This window comes from Equus asinus, chromosome 4 (assembly GCF_041296235.1).
Source record: "Equus asinus isolate D_3611 breed Donkey chromosome 4, EquAss-T2T_v2, whole genome shotgun sequence".
Lineage (NCBI taxonomy): Eukaryota > Metazoa > Chordata > Mammalia > Perissodactyla > Equidae > Equus > Equus asinus.
Genome location: NC_091793.1, coordinates 69,344,267 through 69,364,815, shown reverse-complemented (window position 1 = coordinate 69,364,815; position 20,549 = coordinate 69,344,267). Strand labels below are relative to the sequence as shown.

The window sequence follows — 20,549 nt, the reverse complement described above, 5'->3', positions numbered from 1 at the left end:
GAAAGGTCCCGGGCCCTTTGCCTGTGCAGAAATCCAGCTAAAATCCACGAACTGCTGGCCTCTTGTGGCCAGGTCTGCGCCAGCCAGTTTCACAGACGTGAGATGGTGCAGGTTTCAGCCCCACCCCACGAGGGAGGGGTTCTCATTCCCACTCACAAGATGAAGTCTCGAGGCTCAGGCAGATGGCCCGGCAGGAAGTGGCAGAGTCGGCTGGAAGCCTGGGGTAAACCCTCCCAGAATGGTGGCCTTGCCAAGCCCCAGGGTGGTGGGGCTGAAGCCTGGCAGCACCGGGACACCCCAATGAGGGAGGGGTAGCAGGGCACAGGGCTGATTTGGGGCAGTTGTGCCCTCTGTTCCAGAATAGGTCTGGATTTCCAGGGACCGTGTTTGTCCTTGAGGGCCAATGATGGTTTGAGCAGCGTCAGTGCCGGTTGCGTGTGTGAGGAGAGTGGGTGAGGGCAGAGGACCCTGTAATGCAAATCAGAATGGGCAAAGGACTAAAGGAGAAAGGTCAAAGAGAGCCCCAGGCTAGGCTGGTCCTCTGAGTCCCAACACACACAGTTCTGGGAAAGCAGCCGGGTTCCATCCAGGTCCCCAAGGGCACAGCCTGTGTGTGGGGTCCCTCCCTCTCAGGATTCTGCCCCAAAGAGGCAGCTGAGATGTCCCTAAACATCACCAATTTTGGGGAAGCCCCAGCCCAGCTGGCACCGAATCTGGGACTCCTCTTCCTCACGCTGCCACCGCAGCTCCCGCAGCCGCCTCAGTCAGCCTCTCTGTGGTCCCTGCATGAGCTGGCGCCCTCGCTGGGGCTGCTGCTCAGGAGCAGAGACTGTGGAGCCAGGACGCTCAGGCCTGAACCCACTCCACTTCCCGGCTGGGCCTCAGTTTCCTCATCTGTAACATGGAGTTAATGGTAGGTCTCTGGAAGGCTGGGGTGGGACTGAGTGGGTTTACACTTGCAGAGAGAGAGTTTAGAATTCGGCCTGCCACGCCTCGGTGCCTGGTCACCGCGCTCCCTGGTTATCCCCACAGAAGAGACTGTGCAGGGACTGCAGCCTGAAGTCCCAGGCCCCCCCGAGTCATCTGCACATGGGCCCGTCCACCTCTCCACGTGTGGCTGAGGTTGGGGAAGCAGGATCGCCATCTTCAAAGAGCCTGCAGACTGGAGATCAGGAAATGCACTCAGCTCCTGGCACAGAGGCCCACAGGCCCTGGGCAGCCCACCTTCCAGCAGCATCCTTGTCCCTGAATCGGCGGCAGGCCTGGAGGAGCCCAGGCAAAGTGGGTGTGAAGAGAAGCCCTTTGAGGCTGGGAGTGTGACGTTGGTGCATCCTCCTCAGGGTCAGCTAGGACTGGGAAGCGGGACCTCGGGACCCCTCCTCTGGAGCTGCTAATCTTGCGCATGAGGAAATGGGGCCAGGGTCACCCAGTGCTGGGGCTCCTGAGTCTGCTGGGCAGGGCAGGAGTGGAAGGGGCCTGGCCTCCAGGAAGGGGGAATTGAGGACCCACGGGTCCTCCTGGAGCCGAGCCGGCTGGTTCTCAAGCCTCTGAGACTCTGACCTCGAGCTGCCTTCAGGATCCAGTGGAGGCCCTGGGGCAGAGGTTCGGTTACGTTATTAGATGTTCCTGCCTGTGTCCAGGAAGCTCTCTCTGCTCCCACTTGCTCTTCCCTCCCTCACTGGAGAGGGACAGGCTCGCCCGGAGAAGCTGGTCCTCATGGTGCTGCCAGCCAGGGGACCTGAAGAACAAAGGTCCAGCCTCTTAGGGCCCAGGCCCTGTGCTGGCTGCACCTGTGTGCTCAGGCCATCCTCACACCTTCAGGGGGTCTCCATGACACCCATCCACAAGGGAGGAAATGGGGGCTCGGAAGGTGCAGTGGGTTGAATAGAGGCCCCACAAGCATATGCCCAAGGCCTAACTCCCAGTCCCTTGACTGCGACCTTATTTGGATCTAGGTCTTTGCAGGTATAACTAAGGTGAGGGTGTCAAAAGAGTTCATCCTGAATCTGGGGTGGGCCCTGTACTTAAGAGAAAGTAGAGGGAGATTCAAGACCCTGACATGGGGTAGGGACAGAGAAGAAGGCCATGTAATGACAGGGCCAGGTTGGAGTCTCCCAGCCCCAAGCCAGGGGACGGAGGGCTGCCGGCAGCCTCCAGAACCAGGAGGGGGAGAGATCCTCCCCCAGAGCCCCCGGGAGACCCAGCCCTGCCAGCACCTTGACCTTGGACTCTGGCCTCCAGGACTGTGAGAGGACAGACCTTTGTAGCTTCAGGCCACCTCGTGTGTAGTTGTTCGAACAGCAGCCCTGGAAGCTAACGTGGGGGTCAGCCATGTGGTTTGCCCAGGGTCACTCAGCTCGAGGGGGCACGAGTGACTGAGGTCTGTCCGGGGCTGCTCGCTACTCTGATAGGTGACACACTGGCACTGGAAGGCTCGCCTTCGTTTGGGGGAGTTCCAGAAGGATGTTTCGAGCACACATCACGGGTGTGTGTGTTTATAGGAAGAGGGGACCTGGGAGGCCTGGCCTTTTCTGCCCATGGCTGTGACTGGCCAAGAAGGGAGGGGCACTGCTGGGCTGGGCTGGGCTGGCGGCCACCTCCCTTTAGTGCTCTGCCTTCTCTTGCGTCCGAGAGCGCTGGCCTGCTCCACAGACCATAACCTCCCCACCTCTACCTTCCCCACAGCCTGTAGCCTTGCAGAGAAGGCCCCTGGCTGGGGTAGGCTGTAGGCCATCTCTGGGCCAGCGGAGGGGGCATTGGCAGGGTCCCCATGGGGCCGCGGTCTCTCCCGGAGAGCCAGTTTTCACCTGTCTCACCAAGAGCCACTCCAGGCTGGACGGGGGTGAGTGAGGTCAGAGGCTGGATGCAGACACCTGTTGAGGGGCCACGAGGGTAGGTGGGCCCTGAAAGTCATCCTCCCCTCAGGGCCCGGCCCAGAGAGCGGAGGCCAGAGGCCTTTTAGCTTCCAGGGAGTCCTTCCCTCACTCTCCCCCGCCCACCGTGGCCCCTGAATGTCTCCTATGCGCTTCTTGAGGGCGGAACTGGGGAGAGCTACTCAACTTTACATTCCTGGTGCCTCGTCAGTGTTGGCCCCCTGCAAAGGTGAGAACTAGGACAGAGGCCAGCTTGGGTACGGAGGGAAGCCACGAAAGGGGCGCCTCACCCAGCCTGGAGGTGCAGGTGGAGAGGGGATGTGCCCGGCTGGCCTCCACTAGAAAGTGAGAGGACTGACACCTGCCCATCTTGCCACACGGAGACGGAGGGACACCCCTCTGCTGCCACACTGCCCCCCACCCAGGCCTTGGCCCCTCTGTGTGACAGAACTCAGGGCCATGTCCCTCTGCACCACAGGCCTTTGCACAGCCTGGAGTGAGACCTGCCTCACCCCAGCCACTCTGCATGGCCAGGCCAAAGGCGACACCTCGATTCTGAGCCCAGGTCACAGCCCCTTGTGACCTCCACCTCTCACATCCTCGAAGCACGTGCCTGTGTCTCCCCATCATCATCCCCCCTGGGTGGGGGACTTGGGGAGGACGAGGGCTGGTCTTCTCTCTCCCTCTCCCTCGTGACAAGCGCAGTGCCCGTGGGTGCTCAGCAAACCCTGTCCAGTGAACCCAGGGCACCGGGCGGAGCTGGGCCAGCCTCAGACCACCTCGATCTCGTGTCCTGTGACGTGGAAATGCAGTCACTTCTCAGCCTCTGCACTGGGGGAGGCCGTGGTGGCGTGGACGATCCACAGTCATCCTCAGGCTCACCTTCAAATGTGCAGGACACTGGGTTTTTGGCAACAGATGTGTCTTCATGACGCTGCTAATTAACCTGAGCTGCAATTCCAGGCTGTGGGAGCCTCGATGCCGGAGAGGAGGGTGAATGCAGCCAAGGGGGAGCTTCTGCAGTGGAGTCTGTGCAGAGGAGACCGCACGTGCGTTTGAGATGGGTTTGAGCGCAAAGGCAAATTCTAATTGTCCAAACAGAGAGAGACAGGTTCAGTCCAGCAGGGTCAAAGGTTACCTGCAACGCCACGAGTGAACCCTATGTCAATTTGAATCAATCCCCAAACCTTTGCTGGACGACTGTGAGGCACGCAGGACTTTGGGGGTCGTGAGAGAAGGCCCCACCCCCCTGAGCTGATGTTAATGAGAATGACCCAGAATGTGAGATTTTTCCTGTTCCAATTCTGACAACTTATCAAATTCCCCACATGGGGCCAGGGTCTGGGTTAGAGAGAAGTGGGTCCTGGGATGGTCTCGTCCACACTGCTATTAGATTGTTTATTGGGGTTACACCTCTGGGGCTCCCACTGAGAAGCAGGAGACCCCCACCTCGCCCTCCCCCATTTTCCCCGAGACGTTTGGTTTCTGGTTTCACTTGTTCTCTCGGGTCCCCCCTGGGCTGGGTTCTCTCCACTTGCCCCTCAGGCCCCATCTCTCCCGGCTTCCAAGTGGGCTTGGCTGGTCGGGTCCCCACAGGCATGTGGACAGGAGGACAAGTGGACAGAGAGACGAGTGCTGACTCTCCTGGCCCCTCCCTGCCAGGCCTGGATCCAGAGGGAGGCTGCGTTCCTACGTGGCCACAGCTCCTGCCAGGTGGCCCCTCAGGCTCCTGCTGGGCTTGTCCTGGTCCCCCGCCCTCGCAAGCCCCTTAGCCCTGCCCATGCCTCTGCCTGCCGTCCTGCCGGAACCTCTCTGCCGCTAGTCCTCGGGAGGGTCCTCTCTGCCAGCCGGCCCCTGGCTGACCCGCCTCCACACCCTGGATAACGTCCTGCTGGACTTGGGATGGGCTGAGGTTCCTCCCTTGTCCCCAGCCAGGCCCCACCCCCCATGGCCTAACCTGGGGCTTAAAACTTCCACAAGATGTGGAATTGTGTGTGCACTGCAATCCCAGGGATGTGTGTGTGCGCGCGAGTGCGTGTCCACCCACACAGGGGTGAAAGGTCAGGAAGGAAGACACTGTTAATTCAGCAATGTTTGTCTCTGGGAGACGGACTGGTCATTTAGGTTCCTTCTTTTACCTGTCCGTATTTTTCAAGGCTTCTAAAATGAACCTATATTGCTTGTATAAACAGAAAAACAGCAAATGTTAACGTGTTTAAAACTACAGTTTTGCTAAACCAAGCAGCTGGGGCAGGAGGTGCTGAGAGAGCAACAAGGGTCGGTGAGGCCGGGGTCCCGCGGCTGCTTGACTGAGCCTGGCCAGGTGGGGTGGGGATGGGGACAAGGGCGGGTGTGCCTGCTCCTGTGGGGAGGAGGGGCGTCCAGACAGGTACTGTGGAGCCTCGAGGTCTCTCTGGTTCCTGTCCCACTGGTGGGCCCCAGTCCCGGAGGCCAGGCCCCGGTGAGCCCAGCTGCCCTGTATGCTGCTTGGCTCGGCCCTGCTGGCTGCTTTGGCTCTGCCTCAAGGGCTAAGTGCCAGGGGAGGTGAACCAGGTGTCACAGAGCCACAGCTGGGTGTCTGGGGGAGGGTGACAGAGAGGCACGTCGTCCTGCTTCTCTGGGCTGGCATCTGGTTTCACCACCTGACCCCACTATGGAGGGCTCCGGGGCAGGAGAGGGTGGCAGGCCTGGTCAGCATGGCACCTGCCCTTACCCTGGCTGGGAGGGCGGACACGGGGACTGCCCCGTTCTTGAGCACCTACCGTGTGCTGGGTACATCCCATGACCCGGAGAAGCAGGATTGCTGTGCCCATTTTACAGACGAAGGAGTTGAGGCTAAGAGCCCCCCCACTTGGTGAAAACCCTGCAGCGCTTCCTCCTTGCCCTCAGGTGGGTCCTGCCATGGCCCCCACCACTCCTGCTCCTGCCACTCTGAAATATTCACAGCCCTTCCACCCACTGCACACCCACCTGCCTCCACCTCTGCTTAGGGTTTCCACTCACTGTCAGCCCTCCCCTCTTTCACATCCTCATGTCTCTGTGGCAATGTCACCTCCCCAAGAAGCCCCCCTGGATAGGCTCTGACTGGTGGGGCAATGCCCATGAAATCAGTGTTCATCTTTGCACAGCCCTGATTGTGCTGTGTTATAAGCATAGTTTCATGTCTCTTCCCCTACTGCCCCCAGCCACAGACTCCCTGAGGACACGGAGGGGTCAGGGCCACTGCACAGAATCCTTCCTCCAGGGAGAAGCCCCCAATTACCCCAGGGGTAAGGGCTTAGTGAATGGAGTACTTGCTCCCTTGACTGGTGTCCTTGTGCAGGATGCAACCTGCACAGCAGCGTACAGTGTCCCTGGCCTGGGTCTTTCTCCTCTCTGGGCCCAGCACAGAGGTTTGTGTGAATGAATGCGTGAATGCGTGGGTGGGGGAGTGACAGAGCTGCCCAGAGTCTTCCAGTAGCGATGGGATGGCCAGAGTTCCAGCCCTGGTTTGAAGGAGTCCAGATCTCATGTTTGGCAGGCCTGCTGGAGGAGCCGAGATCTTGGGGCACAGCCAGCTCAGCCAAGGCTGGTCCAGAGGCCTGAGCCCTACCCTGGAAGGGCCACTGACTGCACAGGCCTCGGGCCTCCCAGGGGATGAGCACCCAGGTGGGAGGGATGTGCTGCTGGACAAGGAACCGGACAGACTGATGCCCACACGGTGGTGAGCCCAGAGCGAAGCCAGGCTCAGGGCAGCCATCTTCAGGAAGCCCAGGCCTGGCTCCTAAGGGTACACACCACCCTGGGACCGACCTGGAAATCCTCTGTCAGGAGGGCCAGGACCTCAGCATGGGTCCTCTCCCGCAAAGGCTCCCCCGAGGGAGCTAAAATGGAGTATGGAGTCTGACACAGATCTGTTGAAGAGCATTACGTGTGGGATCCTGTGCCAGGTGCTGGGGGACTGAATGGCCAGCACACTCCTGCCCTCAGGCTGCTCGCAGCCCAGAGGGGATGTGCAGAGCGGGCCTCCCCTTCCCCAGGGACGGGTGGCTGGACTCAGGGAGCATGGTGCTGATTCTCCCACAGAGGGTGCAGAGACGATGGAAGCGGGGACCGAGCCGGAGCGTGGGGTGCAGGGGGTACACTCAGAGCAGAGGCTGGCAATTACTCTTCAGAAACTGTGTTCACTCTAAGGCTGTTCTTAGAGGCAGGGATGTAGCAAACAGAAGAAGATGGGCTTTGGGGCCAGACAGAGCTGGGAGCAGATTCTGGCTCTGCGTCTTCATGACTGTATGACGCTCACAGTTTACTTAGCTCCTGCAGGCCCCAGCTCTGTAAAATGGGAGTGATGAGAAGACGTGCTGGTGCACCCTACCATGTGCGTGAGTCTCAAATCACACCGAGTGATGAAGCCAGGCCAGAAAGAACACATCTTACATGATTCCATTGGTATACAATTCCAGAAAACGCAGACCCATCTATGGGGAGAGAAAGCTGACCAGTAGTTGCCGGAGGACAGGGATTGGGAGGGAAGGGATTATAAGTAAGTGACAGGAAACTTTTGGAGACGACGGGCGTGGTCATTATCTTGAGTGTGATGATGGTTCTTTGAGAGTATACCTATGTCAGAACTTGAGTTGTACACGAAATCTGTGCAGTTTATTGTATGTCAGTTATACCTCAGTAGAGCTGTTTCATGGTGGTTAGTCCCCTCTCTGTCCTTGCATCATCAAGATGATTATTCCCTTATCTGTTGTTGAACGCACGTCTGCTAAGTTCCAACAAGGCTCCAGGTTAAAGGGCCAGGACAGACCTCCCAGTGGAGACCACGCCACGGGGTAGGCCTGTCTGAGGGGGAGCCCAGGGTGCCCCTAACTTGGCCCCAGGGTCCAGAAACCAAGGTGGTGATGTTCAGTATACTCTGGTTGGGCCCCCTGTCAGGAGGCCCTCACTGGCCAGCAGGAGGCTCACAGGCTGAGCTCCCCGACTGTGTCCATGCTGATGAGCGTGGTGCCCGTGGGCTTTTCAACCTCCTGTGCTGTGTAAGCAGGTGTCGTCATCAGATTTAGAACACTGTCTCTTGTTAGTTCTGATTCATTTTTGGTCAGTTATTCCTACTCTGAGCTGTAATTGCAGAAAGTTCAAAACAAAAATGTCCAGCAGTAAGAATTTGGTTAAAGAATTAGGAGTTTCAAACCAGCACGTGAGATATTTCAGTGTGGTGTCTGTGTGTGTGTGTGTGTGTGCACGCACAGTCAAGGGCCACAAGGTGTGAGCAACGATTTCTCTGTGAAGAAATACCTGTGACAGTCCTTTATGCTCTTTTTGCTAGTTGATATTTTCTGTTCTCAGAAATGATCATGGACCACTCCAGTATTAAGAAAAAAATAGTGAAAGAAACCAGGAAAGAAGTCTGTGGCACTCCATCTGTCCAGGCATCACCCCCTCGCTGGCCCGAGGCTGCCCCAACACCTCCCTCCCCTGGTCTCCAGCAGGCCCCTCCTCTCCACTCTGTGCCCTGAGTGACCGCCATGACATGCACATCTGATTATGTCCTTCTTCTGCCTTCGTGTTCTCCATGGCTCCTCTGTCCGCAGAAGGAAGTCTGGGCCTCCTGGTGTGGTAGACAAGGCCTTTCACAGACCATCCGTCCCACCTCCCAAGCATGAGATCGCACACCTCACCCCCCAGCCCGGGCTCTGACTGGAACATTCCAGACTCTTTTTGCTACCATGCCTTTTGTGCAGGAGACTCTGCTGGAACTGCGTTCCTGCCCCGGCACTCGCCCTCGTCTGTCCTCAGCAGCCAGCTCCTGCCCCTGCAGGTCTCAGTCAAGACCTCCCTCCTTTCATGAGGCCACCCAGGCCCCGGGGGCTCCCACGGCCCCTGCAGCCATCCATTGGGCATATGTAACCCTAACCCCTTGTCCCTGCTTCCTGAGGGCGCCTCCCATCCCTCCACACGCTGCTGCTCCCCCACCCACACAAGGCCTGCCCCGGAGAAGGTGCTCATCCAAGTGCTGTCGGTGGATTGACAACAAATCTCTAAGGCGCATGAGCTTGAGTCCTGCCCGGATCAGGTCCCTATGCCTTCACAAGGCCTCTCAGCTCTCTCAGCCCCTGGTGGCCTGGCTCCCATCTGACCTTTCATAGAATCTATTGTAAAAACTGCTTATCTGGGGGGCTGGCCCCGTGGCCGAGTGGTTAAGTTCGTGCGCTCCGCTGCAGGCGGCCCAGTGTTTCGTCGGTTCGAATCCTGGGCGCGGACATGGCACTGCTCGTCAGACCACGCTGAGGCAGCGTCCCACATGCCACAACTAGAGGAACCCACAACGAAAAATACACAACTATGTACCGGGGGGCTTTGGGGAGAAAAAGGAAAAAATAAAATAAAAAAAAAAAAGCACTAACCATAAAGAAAAAAAAAACATTAAAACTAAGAACTTCTTTAAAAAAAAAAAAAAACTGCTTATCTGGCCCTTGGCCTCCACCACCTGCATTCTTTATTTCTTTGTCTTCAGTATTTGCGTTTGTCCTGCTACATCCCTCAAGGGTTTGGTGTCACCTATAATAATTTAAAAAATAATTCTTAAAACTCTGGTGCATCCAAGAACATTATCAAGAAAGTGAAAAGACAACCCACGGAATGGGAGAAAATGTTTGCAATTCATTTATCTGATAAGGTTTTAGTACTCAGCATATTTAAAGAACTCTTAAAATTCAGTAGTAAACAGACAAATAACTCAAGTAAAAATCAGCAAAGGGTTTGAATAGACATTCCTACAAAGAACATCTACAAATGGCCAATAAGTTCATGACAAAACACTCAACATCATTAGTCATTAGTGAAATGCAAATCAAAACCACAGTGAGAGAACACATCACAGCCACCAGGCTGACTTTAATCAAAAAGATGGCCAATAACAAGTGTTGGCGAGGATGTGGGGAAATCAGGACCTTTGTACATTGTCGGTGGGAATATAAAATGGTGCAGCCACTGGAAAAAAGTTTGGTGGTTCCTCCGAAGTTGAGCATGCAGTGATCAAGGCCGGCCCTGTGGCATGGTGGTGAAGTTGGGAACACTCCGCTTCAGCGACCCGGGTTTGCAGTTTGGGATCCTGGGCATGGACATATACCGCTAGTCCCAAGATCAGCAAGCAGTACTCAGGTCAAAGTGATTCTTTGGCTTCCTAATGGCTGGGGGCTTCTGGCCACGGTTGGGGGACGAGGTCCCTGCGGTGTCTGAGGGCCCGCTGTGTGCTGGCACAGGCTGCGCAGAGAAGAAAGATCAGAGGCCGGCCCAGAGCTGTTCACAACCCAAATACAGATGAGTCAGCCAGGCAGACAGAACCATAGCTCGTGGGCTGTTTCCATGGGTGAGGGATGGGGGTCGGGTCAGAGGCCCACGTCTGCTGGGGAACTAGTTAAGGGCAGAGAATATGTAACTGAGACTTGAAGGCTGTACCAGTGAGATAGGAGTTTGGCTGAAGTAACAGAAAAGTCTACTGAGAGTGGCTTAAACCACAAAGGCATCTAATGTTAAATGTTTAAAGACCATGTGAAAGATGGGAAGTCCAGAGGTGGTCTGGCAGCCCAGCAATGTCATTGGTGACTCAGATGCCACCCCTCTCTACTCCACCATTAAGAGAATGTTGGTGTTGCTCCCTCATGATTATAGTGTGGCTGCCTCCACTCCAGCCACCACATCTGCACAGTCAGGGCTCAAGCCAGAAGCAGGGGCGTATCTTCCTCCCTGCCCATCTCTTTCTTTTCAGGAAGGGAAATCTCTCACAGAAGCCCCCACAGATTTCCTCTAACATCTCATTGGCCAGAACGAGTCCTTGCCCCGACCAATCACCAGGGGTGGGGGAGAGGAGGGGCGGTTGCTGTGACTGGCTTGGACCAACTGTGATTCCTCCAAATTGAGCATCCACGGGAAGAAGGCAGGGTGGGGTGGGCAGAGGCTGCTGTGTGAGCAGCCAGCTTAGGGAGAGAGAAGCGGTTGAGTCCTGGCTCCGTCCTGGGCTGAGTCGCTGAGTCCTCCGAGCTCAGTCCTCCTGTCTGGGGGCTGGAGTCAGTAGCTACTCCACGAGGATCCAGGAGGATTAAATATGCTAAGGTACGAAATCCTTGCGGGACACACGGGGCACTGGGAATCACCAGTTGCACCAGTCTTGTCATTTCTCTCCCCTTTGCTAGACAAGGCAGAGACCTGCCGGGGCAGGGCTTGTCCCCATTCTCACTGCTGCCCGACAGGGGGTGGTCCCAGGCTGGACTCCATCTCCTGCCCCTCCTTGGCATCCCCACTCCCACGCCTCAGCTGCCTGGAAACTCAGCGAGGCTGCCCCACATCCTGAGGCCTCTGTGTCTCCCCGCTGCCTGCCCGGCTTCTCCCCCGGGATGACTCCAGTGCCCTCCGGCCCCAGGCCCCACGCCCTCTGCCATACTGGGTGTGGATGAAGCGATGGACACGCACTGCACCTCCTGCACCATCTGAGTGTGCTCAGCCTCCCAGTCCTGTCCGAGGCCCCGGGAGCCCAAGGGCGCAGGGTCTGAGTCTTCAGTCATGCACGAATTCATCTGACGGTTCTCAGCACCTGCTTTGCCAGGTGGTTACTGGGAATGGAGAGATGAGGCAATCACAGGCCAGCTGGGCAGAAAGGGGACCCGTGGATGTTCGTGGTGCAGCATGAGGACAGGGTGACCAAGGGCTGACCTCGTAACCATTCTCAGCCTCGGTTTTCTTATCTTTAAAACGGGGACAGCAAAACCTACATGTCAAGGTGAGGGACAGCCTGGTCCTCTGCTGGGCACTGTCCTGAGTACTTTAAAAACACAAACTCACCTGATTCACATGAAAATTCTGACATAGGTACCACCATTATCACCCCTTTTTGCAGATGAGGAAACTGGGGCCAGACAGGCGAGGTAACTGCCTCAGATCACGGAGCCCGGGTGGTCCAGCTCTGGCGTCCAGCTCTTGATCGGTGCCCGAATGGGGTATCCAGGGCCTCCCATCGCCCTTTACTGGGAGCCACGGCCACAGCAATTATTCATGGGGGCGGGGTGGGGGCACCACCGGCCAGTTTCTCCAGGTACTGCTTTCCTGTGAGACCGGCAGCTCAAGGGGCTGTGTTGTATTCGCTGCTGGATACCCAGTCCCAAGTCCAGCCTGCCACATTGCCAAGCCTGAATCAATGTTTGTAGAATGAATACCCAAACATCTGTGTGTAGCATGCATTGTGCCCACCATGTCCTTGTCTGCACTGCACACCTGGCTGCGTGACTGTCACCTCTAGCAGGCCCTGTGCCAAGGACAGCCAAGGGGACTGGAGCTGCTCAGCCGGGGACAGGGAGCCTCGGGGCCCTGTGGCTGCCCCAAGTGTCTCCTGGACTGTCCCGGGTCAATTCACAGGGCGGCTGAGCCAGCTTCCAGGAACGGCAGTGAGCTCCCGCCCCCTGCGGATGTGCAAGTAGGTGTTGGGGGTGTTTCCTGAGGATGACTCAGTATCCAATGGGGCACGGGCTCAGACAGCTTTCAAAGTCCATTCGAGGCCTGTGTCTCTGCAGGCAGCACAGAGCAGTAGTTAAGGACATGGGCCGTGGGGCCTGGGATATAGCAAGGTTTCCTGCTCTGTGACCTTGAGCAAGCCCCTCCCCTCTCTGTGCCTCAGTGTCGTCTTCTGTAACAGAGAGCTAATAATGGGCTCCCGGGAGTGCTAAGAGCTGCTCTCCTCACCATCTCCATCATCTCAGAGGAAGGGAGGAAGGAGGCCTGGTCCAGGAGCAGGGTGACATCGGGGAGCCCCAGTCACATCTGCTCCACTCCCCACACTGTGAACGTCTCGCCTCTGAGCCATTGTGCGTGCTGTTCCACCAAACACACCCACACCCTGTCCCCGTCCCCACCAGAGCAGATTGTGGTGATGCTCTGAGGCCACCCCAGATCCTGGCCCCCTCCCTTCTTACTGAAGCCGTCTACATTCCTGGCTCCTCCTCTGGTGTTATTTGGTCTCTTATGGACAGGTGCCCAGGCTTCCTTCTCCTCACAGTCTCCTGAGCTCCCAACCTAGGACCAAGCACTCAACAAGCGCTCAATACACGTTTAAGGCTGCAGGGTCCGGCTCTCTGTCCTGCACCGTGAGGGCATACTGCTCTCCTTCCCATGGGTGCCCCGAAAAATGTCAGTGCACAGAGCGAGTCTAGTCGGGCTCACAGAGGGGTGGAGGGATGTGCCAGGAGTGTGTGTGGGGGGGGGGTGTGGGCCCTGGGCAGCACCACCTGCCATGGGGCTGCTGAAGGAAAGGGCGGCTCCCCTAAGACCCCAGCCCCCCGTATGGCAGTCAGCCACCCAGCAGCCCGCAGGCCCCCGTTCTCTCTTCTGGGGGCTGAGCTGCCCCTGAACATCCACAAGGAGGCACTAGGTGGGGGATCTGAGGGGAGTGGAGACTGCAGGGCCAAGAGCATCCAGAGTCCGGGTCGCCTCGGGCAGCCGCTCCTGAGCCAACCCTGGGCCAGGCATTTGAAACCAAGAGCCTCAACCCGGGGCCCCGGGGAAATCTAGATTTTAAAAGTTAACTCTAACATTTAAAAAGTGGAAAATTACAGATGAAATTCCAGCAGTCTAGCTTATTTTATGTATGAAATGAGAAGATCTGGCCACCTGTGACAGTCCCTCAAGGCAACGCTCTTCTGGAGCTGAGCTGGAGCCGCTCTCTGGACAGAGCTTGTGCCCCCAGCTCGCCACAGTCCCCTCCACTCCCTAAGCTTCTCCCTGCCCAGGTCCTCCGCAGCCTGAGCCAGCCTGACCCCTGGAGGCATCTGAATTTGTCGTCCTCCCATTAGCCCCGTGGAGCGTCACTTCTTCACCCGGGATGTGACCACAGCAGCGTCCGGCCTGGGTTAGATGGACTGGGAACACAGCCCTCAGAGCAGGGGTTCATTGCGTGCCCTGAAGGCAGCTGAGAAGGGGTGTGGGTGGCCGAGGCCTGGGACCAGGGGCTCAGAGGAATTGTCCCCAAGGAAGGCTGTGTCTTCTGATTCCAAAGCTGCGCCCTGACCTCCTGCCCGTCTCCCACTCCCTCGTGCATCACTGTAGCCAGGCGTTCCACAAACCCTGGGCATGCTGGGGCCATGACCCCGGGGTCATCACAAAGGGCACCAGCAACAGGTGCCTGCTCAACCCTCCATCTCCAGCAGCTCAGAGAGCACAGCACCACCGTGAGGAGGCCACTGCCAGACCCACTTATAGTGAGAAACTGAGCCTCCAAAGGGACGAGGGACCCATCCAAGGTCATGCAGACTTAGAAAGCTAGTCTGCCAGTCTCTCACACAAGCAGACAGGCCAGCCTTAGGCGATGACAACCAGGTGACCTAAGCACAGAGCGGGCTGTGTGTGTCATGGTGGGGGCGGGGTACTGGACAGGCAGGCTGAGGAACAGATGCCAGAAGGGCAGAGTCTCACAGGGTGAGGGTACTGCTGTCTAGAGAGCAGAGGAAAGGCACTCCTGCTGGAGGACCAGCTCTTGCAAAGGCCTCGAGGTGCTGCCGGATGAGAAACACGACTTGTACATGACAGAGGAGGCTCTGGAAGCCACCACCCTCATGTGTGGAGGCCCCTGGACTCCCCCTCCTCCCGGCTTGCCCCTCACCCTGGCAGCTGTGCCTCCATCTATGTCTCTGTCCCCCCTCCTCCTGCTGCCCCGAGGCCCAGCCCCTGAGCCAGCTCCTCGTCAACATCCTGTGCTTTCCATATTGTCCTGTCTTGTCTCAGACACAACAGATGGATTCCATCCCTTGAAATGATAATTACGTTTCTCATTTCTGAGGGATACCCTCATGACATGTCTTCAGAGTTTAAAAAGAGTTAACATTGAAAAAAAATCCAGACTGTTTATGGTCAAAATGAGCACAGGGTGAGAGAAGGTCGCTCAGGTTCCTGGTAATGCAGAGCCCTGGTCCAGGAGGGAGAGAGAGCGAGGTGGTGAACTTGACCCCAGGTGGCCTGTGGGTAATTCTCTCGTGTATTCAGGGTTTTAGTCGTCATCACGTGTCTGAGCCCATTTCTGCATCTGGCCCAGAGCCCCCCAGGGCTCACAGGTTGGAGAGCTCATCAGAGTGTGATGACAGCACTGAGGGCCCAGGTGAGGCCAGAGGGGCTGCAGGAGGGGGTGGGCATCAAGAATGGCTTCATGGAGGAGGTCAGGTTTGAGCTAGGTCTCCAAGGATGAGCCATCATCTAGCCAGGGCCTGGCACCAAGCAGGAACCAAACACATGATGAGCGAATGAGTGAGTGAACGAATGAACAGGCACCTACCTAACAGACAGAAGGAGGGGCAGCCAGCCCAAGCCGAGGCTGAGACACAGGGCACCTGGGGAATGGTGGGGAGCTGCTGTGCGGTGGCCACCTCGACCCCTTTATGGCCGTCCTGATGCCACAACAGCCATGCTCTGCCTGCTGAGGAGCCCTGGTCTGCCCTCTGCTCTGGGATGCTGCTTGCCATTCCCACCTACACCCACCTATGTCACCTCCGTGTCCCCGTGTGTAAGTATACCAGCCTCTTGGGGGTTTGTGAAAAGGAGGAGTGTGCAGCCCAAGGCTGAAGACGGGAGGGAGAGGGTCCCAGGGCTCCCGAGGTGGCAGATCAAGAGGGTGGGATGCATTGGCAGGAGGGATCAGGAGAGCACTTCTCTGGGGGTGGAGGAGTCCGCTGGTGGGGGCTCCCTCACCCAAGGGGCTTCATGGAGAGGAAGCAGACGTGGGGCGAGAGCTGAACTCCGTTTGGGACAAAGTGACTTCAGAAAGCTCAGGGACACCCAGACAGAGAAGTCTAGGAGGAGCTGGATATGGGGGTTAAGGCGCAACAGAGGGTCAGCGTTGGACCTCGAGACCCACACGAGGTGGAGCAGAGGGGCAGTGGAGGGGCTGGAGGATGGTGAGGATGTTCGTTAATGGGGTCATCAAGGTGGAGACTGCTGTGTTGATTTCACAGCCTCTGGGTGCCTCACAAGGCTGAGCCCAGTGGGGTCATTCAGTGAACACGTATTAACTTCACCCAAATTCACCTATTCGTCCTTTAAATCATAGAATAGGTTAGAATTTGCTGAACTCAGGTTAATTAGCTAGAAAGGTGAAGCCAAGGATCACAAACAAAAGTGAAATACAGACTCAAGATGAAAGTAAGCATCCACACTAATAACAAAGACTTTCAAACATGCAGCCCACTGTGGCCTCAGGGCCTTTGCACTTGCTAGTCTCCCAGCCTGGAACACTCTACCCTCTGCATTGCTTGCTCCCTGTACACCCTCGGGAATTTGCTTAAACATTCTCCTTGACTTCATTTTTCTCCATGGTACACATGCCCGCCTGACATTGTATATATTTTCCTTCTTTTTTCTCTGTCTCCCAACTAGGCTGTCAGCTGAATGAGAATGGAGAGCTCTGCCTGCTTCTCCTGCTGCACTGTGCCTGGTGTCCAGAGCCGGCCCAGCAGCAGCAGGGCCTCAGTGACATGAGCTGGGTGAGTGAACCCTGCAGACCACACAGGAGCACGCTTCCAGGAGTGCTAAGCGCCGTCAGCTCCTTCACTGTCCATGGAGCCCAGCTCTGTGCCCGGCCCTGACTTGCGCTGTAGGCACGATGGTCGTGAAGGAGACAAATTCTGCCGCCCCCGTGAAGCCGACGTCACAGAGGGACAAACAGTGAGCAGAGCACAGCAGGTTAGAAGGCAGCAGGGCCACAGAGGAAAAGCAGGGCCGGGGACCAGGATGGGGATGGGGGCAGTGGTGGGAGGAGACGAGAGAGGTGGAGGCCCAGATGGTGCAGGGCATGGGAGCTCCTGTGAGGACCTTCCTCTGGGTGGGGAGTCACGGGGGGGTGCTGAGCAAGGGGCCGGGCCCTGAACGCTGTGAGGGGATTGAAGTAGGTGATGGCAGGGAGACTGGGGTGGGGCAGCTGTCATTGTAGACGGAGCAGGCAGGGAAGGCTCCTCTGAGGAGGTGACATTTGAGCTGAGCCCTTGTCTGGACCATGTTTCTAGCTTCTGTAACCTGATGCTTTAACGTCTGTCCTGTGTGCATATGGGGGACACGCCGTGTTCTGAATCCTATCCATTCGGCCTCCTGCCTCCCTCGTCACCCCCACCCCCCACCCCCAGGAAGAGCACTCCTTCTTGGGCCCGCTTTTGAAATACAAACCAAACAATCCAGTGTCCATCCACACCCCAACCAGCTCCTCTATTGGACACGCATACTCCGGGCCGCTATCCCCTGCCCTCGTCCCCCAGGGTGGGTACCAGACAACGGGGGCAGCCCCGTGCCCCAGAGCCTGTGAAGTTATTCAGACCAGCCAGTTCGGAGCCTGCTCACCCTGCCTCGCTGTTCCTTCCTGCAGAAACCACAGGACAGGCTCCTGCCCGCAGTGTCCCCGCTCCCTCTGCCTCCTGACTACTCTTGGGCTTCCCTGTGTGGCCCTGCGTGCCCCTCCTCAGGGAGCTGTGAGTAACCAACTACCTTTTCAATGGCATCGTCTCCTGGTCTGTTGGCCTTACTGAACCTCAAATGTTCCATTATTACATCCTGAGTGGAACCAGCCCTCCCAGACCCTTTGCAGACACTCAGCGTAAACAAAGGAACGGTGTACCCTGTTACAGTATCTTCGACAAGTTTAATATTTTAATATAAACTAGAGCTCCTTTTTCCCATCAGATTGGAGCCTCCGTAAAAGTGGAGGGCACATCAGGAATTACATGGACAAGACCAGACCCCTGGGACGTCCCGAACGTCTGTCTCCCAGACGTCGGGCTCAGGCCAGGGCTTGACCGAGTCCCAGGCTCTGCCTGCCCACTGTGCCTGGAGCTTGGTTGGTTTTGCAAAATCAGCTTTTAAACTTGTCAGTTTAGCAGAGAACTCCTCAGTTCCAAACTCATCTTTCCAGCAATAATCCAGTTACACCACGAGTGAGGGGGCCTGTTCCCTGAGGCAGGTAACGAGAATCTGCAGATATCAGCAGGGAGAGAGTCAGCCTGGCCTATTTCAGAACAAGGGGCATGTTTGGGAGAGAGTCGGGGTGCACAGCGTGGGAGCACAGAACAAGGGGACGCCCTGGGGGACACCAGATCCAGACTTGTTTCCTTGGGAGCTCAACAGTCACGCATCAGATTTCCAGGGAAGTGCCCCGAGAGGGGAGTGGGTTGGAGCTGAGCTTGGCTGTCACTCCATGGAAAGGAGGGCTGAACATTGCAGACAGCTGTGGCCCTGGGCACAGCCGGACCCAAGGGAGACCCCCAGAAAGTCCCCTTCAAGACGGCCATCCTGGTCAGGACATGGTCCAGCTGCTGTAACAAAGGCCCACAGCAGAGTGGCACACAGAGCTGGCCCCTCTCCCACGCTCAGTCTGGAGGCAGACAGTTGGCGCTGGTCTGGCAGTGCTGCTCCAGGAGGCTCCTGTCCCCATTGCCCTGTCATCCCAGAGGAGCTGCCCTCATCCGTGTGGTCAGGACAGAGCTCCAGCCTCAGAGCTCGTGCTCCCGGCAGCAGAAAGAGGGAGAAGCAGAAAGAAGGGCCTGCTTCTCTCTCCTGGGAAATATTTGGAAGCTGCACAAGTCACTTCCCTTCCCATCCTGAGGGAGAGCTGGGTTCCAGGCCCAGCCCGCTGCAGAGGAGGCTGGGAAGTCTGTGATCCTGGGTGGCCACATGCCCAGCTAGGAGTCAGGGGTTCAGTTGCTCTGAGAAGTGGACGATGCCATTGGGAGCCACCCGGACCTCTCTGCCACACCCCTGTTAATGTTTCCTCCCACCACGCCACCACTCCCTACCCTGAGTTCATGTTTTGTGAAAAATGGTCCATCAGACCAATTGCATTAACTAATTCATAAATCAGGAACCAGCTGAAAATCCCAGGCTGGCGTGGGTGTTCGGTAGATGTGCTGGCAAATCCCTGATGGGGCCCCACACCTACTCCAGTTCTCTGTGCATGTGCAGCCAGAGGTGTCTTCTCCACTGGAGGCCAAGCACGTTGTTCCCTGCTCGTGATCCCCTGCTCCTTAGGACCAGACCCTGGGCCCTTTCTGTGGAACTGAGCTTGGACTAACGAGGGAGCTGAGAGGCAGATGCTGGCCAGCCAGCCAGGGCCCAAGCTGTCAGAAGAGAAGGAGAAAGCCTCATTAGCAGAACATGTCACTATCGGAGCTGACTGCTTTCCAGGCCTGAGATGGAGGATATGTAAGTTCGGAGATGCAGAGCACAGTGCACCATGGGAGTGGTCCCAGAAACAAGGGGTGCTGGTCCAGCCCCCTCCCCAGCCTCGCACCCGCCTCTGTCTTGTATGTGCCTGCCACTGCAGCCTCCTTCTGTCTGGAACGCCTCCTCTCCGATTCCTGTGGTCAGAGCCAGGCATCAGGCCCCGCTAGATGCCACCTCCTTTTAGACACTGTCCCGATGCTGCCAGCAGGGGGTGAGCGTGTGCTGTGCTGGGCACGTCCTGCCTCTGCCCCTGGAACAGTGGACTGTACTCTAGTTGGGTCCCCGTCTTCTCTTCCCAGCTGGGCCGTGCTCTTCATGCATGTGTGGTTCACCTCAGGGAGCCCGATGGGGTCTGGCCAGGTGCCCGGCATGCATGCTTCACAGAGGGTAAGCCTCATGGGCAGAGGATTTGTGGAAACTGAACAATTCAGTGTGAGTAAAGTGCAAGGATAGGGTAGGAGTGCAAAGGTCTGCAGGCGGACAGGTCACAGAGGGTCCCAAAAGCCCACTCAGGCAGTGGGACTGGCCCTGAGGGGAATGGGAGCCCTGGACAGATGCCAGGAGAGCAACATTGGAGGACCACACGCTGGGCTGTTTGGCATAGAGAAAACCACAATGGGGCACCTGAAGGGGGAGCGACAAGACTCTCAGCCCATCCCCAGCCCTTTCTTGCTTCCCCAGGCCCTGCTCTCTGTGGGTGAAGGAAAATCTCTGCCTGCTCACATGCTGGGACCATCCTGGGCCATCTTGTGAGCAGGTGGAAAGACTCCACACACAATGCCACCTGCCTTGCGAGCAGCAGCCAGTGGCCTCCTGGACATCCTCAGGCTTCTGAGGACCCCCTGCGGAAGCTCCCTGATACACAACCCTCCCTCTGGACCCTAGGATGTCTGGCTTCCCATGGAGCTCCACTGGAAGTGGAGCTGGGTGAGCAGCCCACACCTGGGTCAGCACTCCCACAGGGACCACTCCGCACCACTCATGAAAAGGAGACATCGTCCCAGTGGACAGGCCCAACTCCTGCGTTACAGTCAGAAAACTCAGCTGCACGTGGAAGTGACCTGAGGCCCCTTTGGGGTCCCAAACCTGTGCTGCTTGTCTGCCCCTGCAGCAGGCTGGCTCATGGGACTCAGGTACCCTGTTCTGGACCTCTTGGTTGTAGTCATAAAGGCCACAGGATCAAAGTTTCCTATGCTCCTGCTGAAAACGTTAGGTAGTTTTAGCAGCAGTTGTTGCCTTTCTGCCCTGCAACACGGCTCCCAGTCTTTTCCCTTCAGAACTGCATTCGTTGCTATGAGATTTACCACAATAATTCTGAGTCACTTCTCCACTTCATTGTTCTGATCACCTCCACGTTCTACATCCCTACGCGCATCTCAAGCTGGAGCACGCACAGCCCCAGCTCTGCATAAGGAGGGTGCAAAACAGCATATCGTAACACAGCTTTCTGGAGCA

General features: G+C 57.2%; 1 protein-coding gene across 1 annotated transcript in view; it reads left to right on the top strand.

Moving 5' to 3' along the window:
- LOC123285341 (coiled-coil domain-containing protein 93-like) overlaps positions 1 to 16,587 on the top strand; it is a 56,515-nt gene extending 39,928 nt beyond the window's left edge. The window contains exon 4 of the mRNA XM_070507468.1: positions 16,266 to 16,587. Within this exon, the coding sequence (XP_070363569.1) occupies positions 16,266 to 16,281 (16 nt within the window). The 3' untranslated portion in view covers positions 16,282 to 16,587. The remainder of the gene's footprint in view (positions 1 to 16,265) is intronic.
- The last annotated feature ends 3,962 nt before the right edge of the window (positions 16,588 to 20,549 follow it).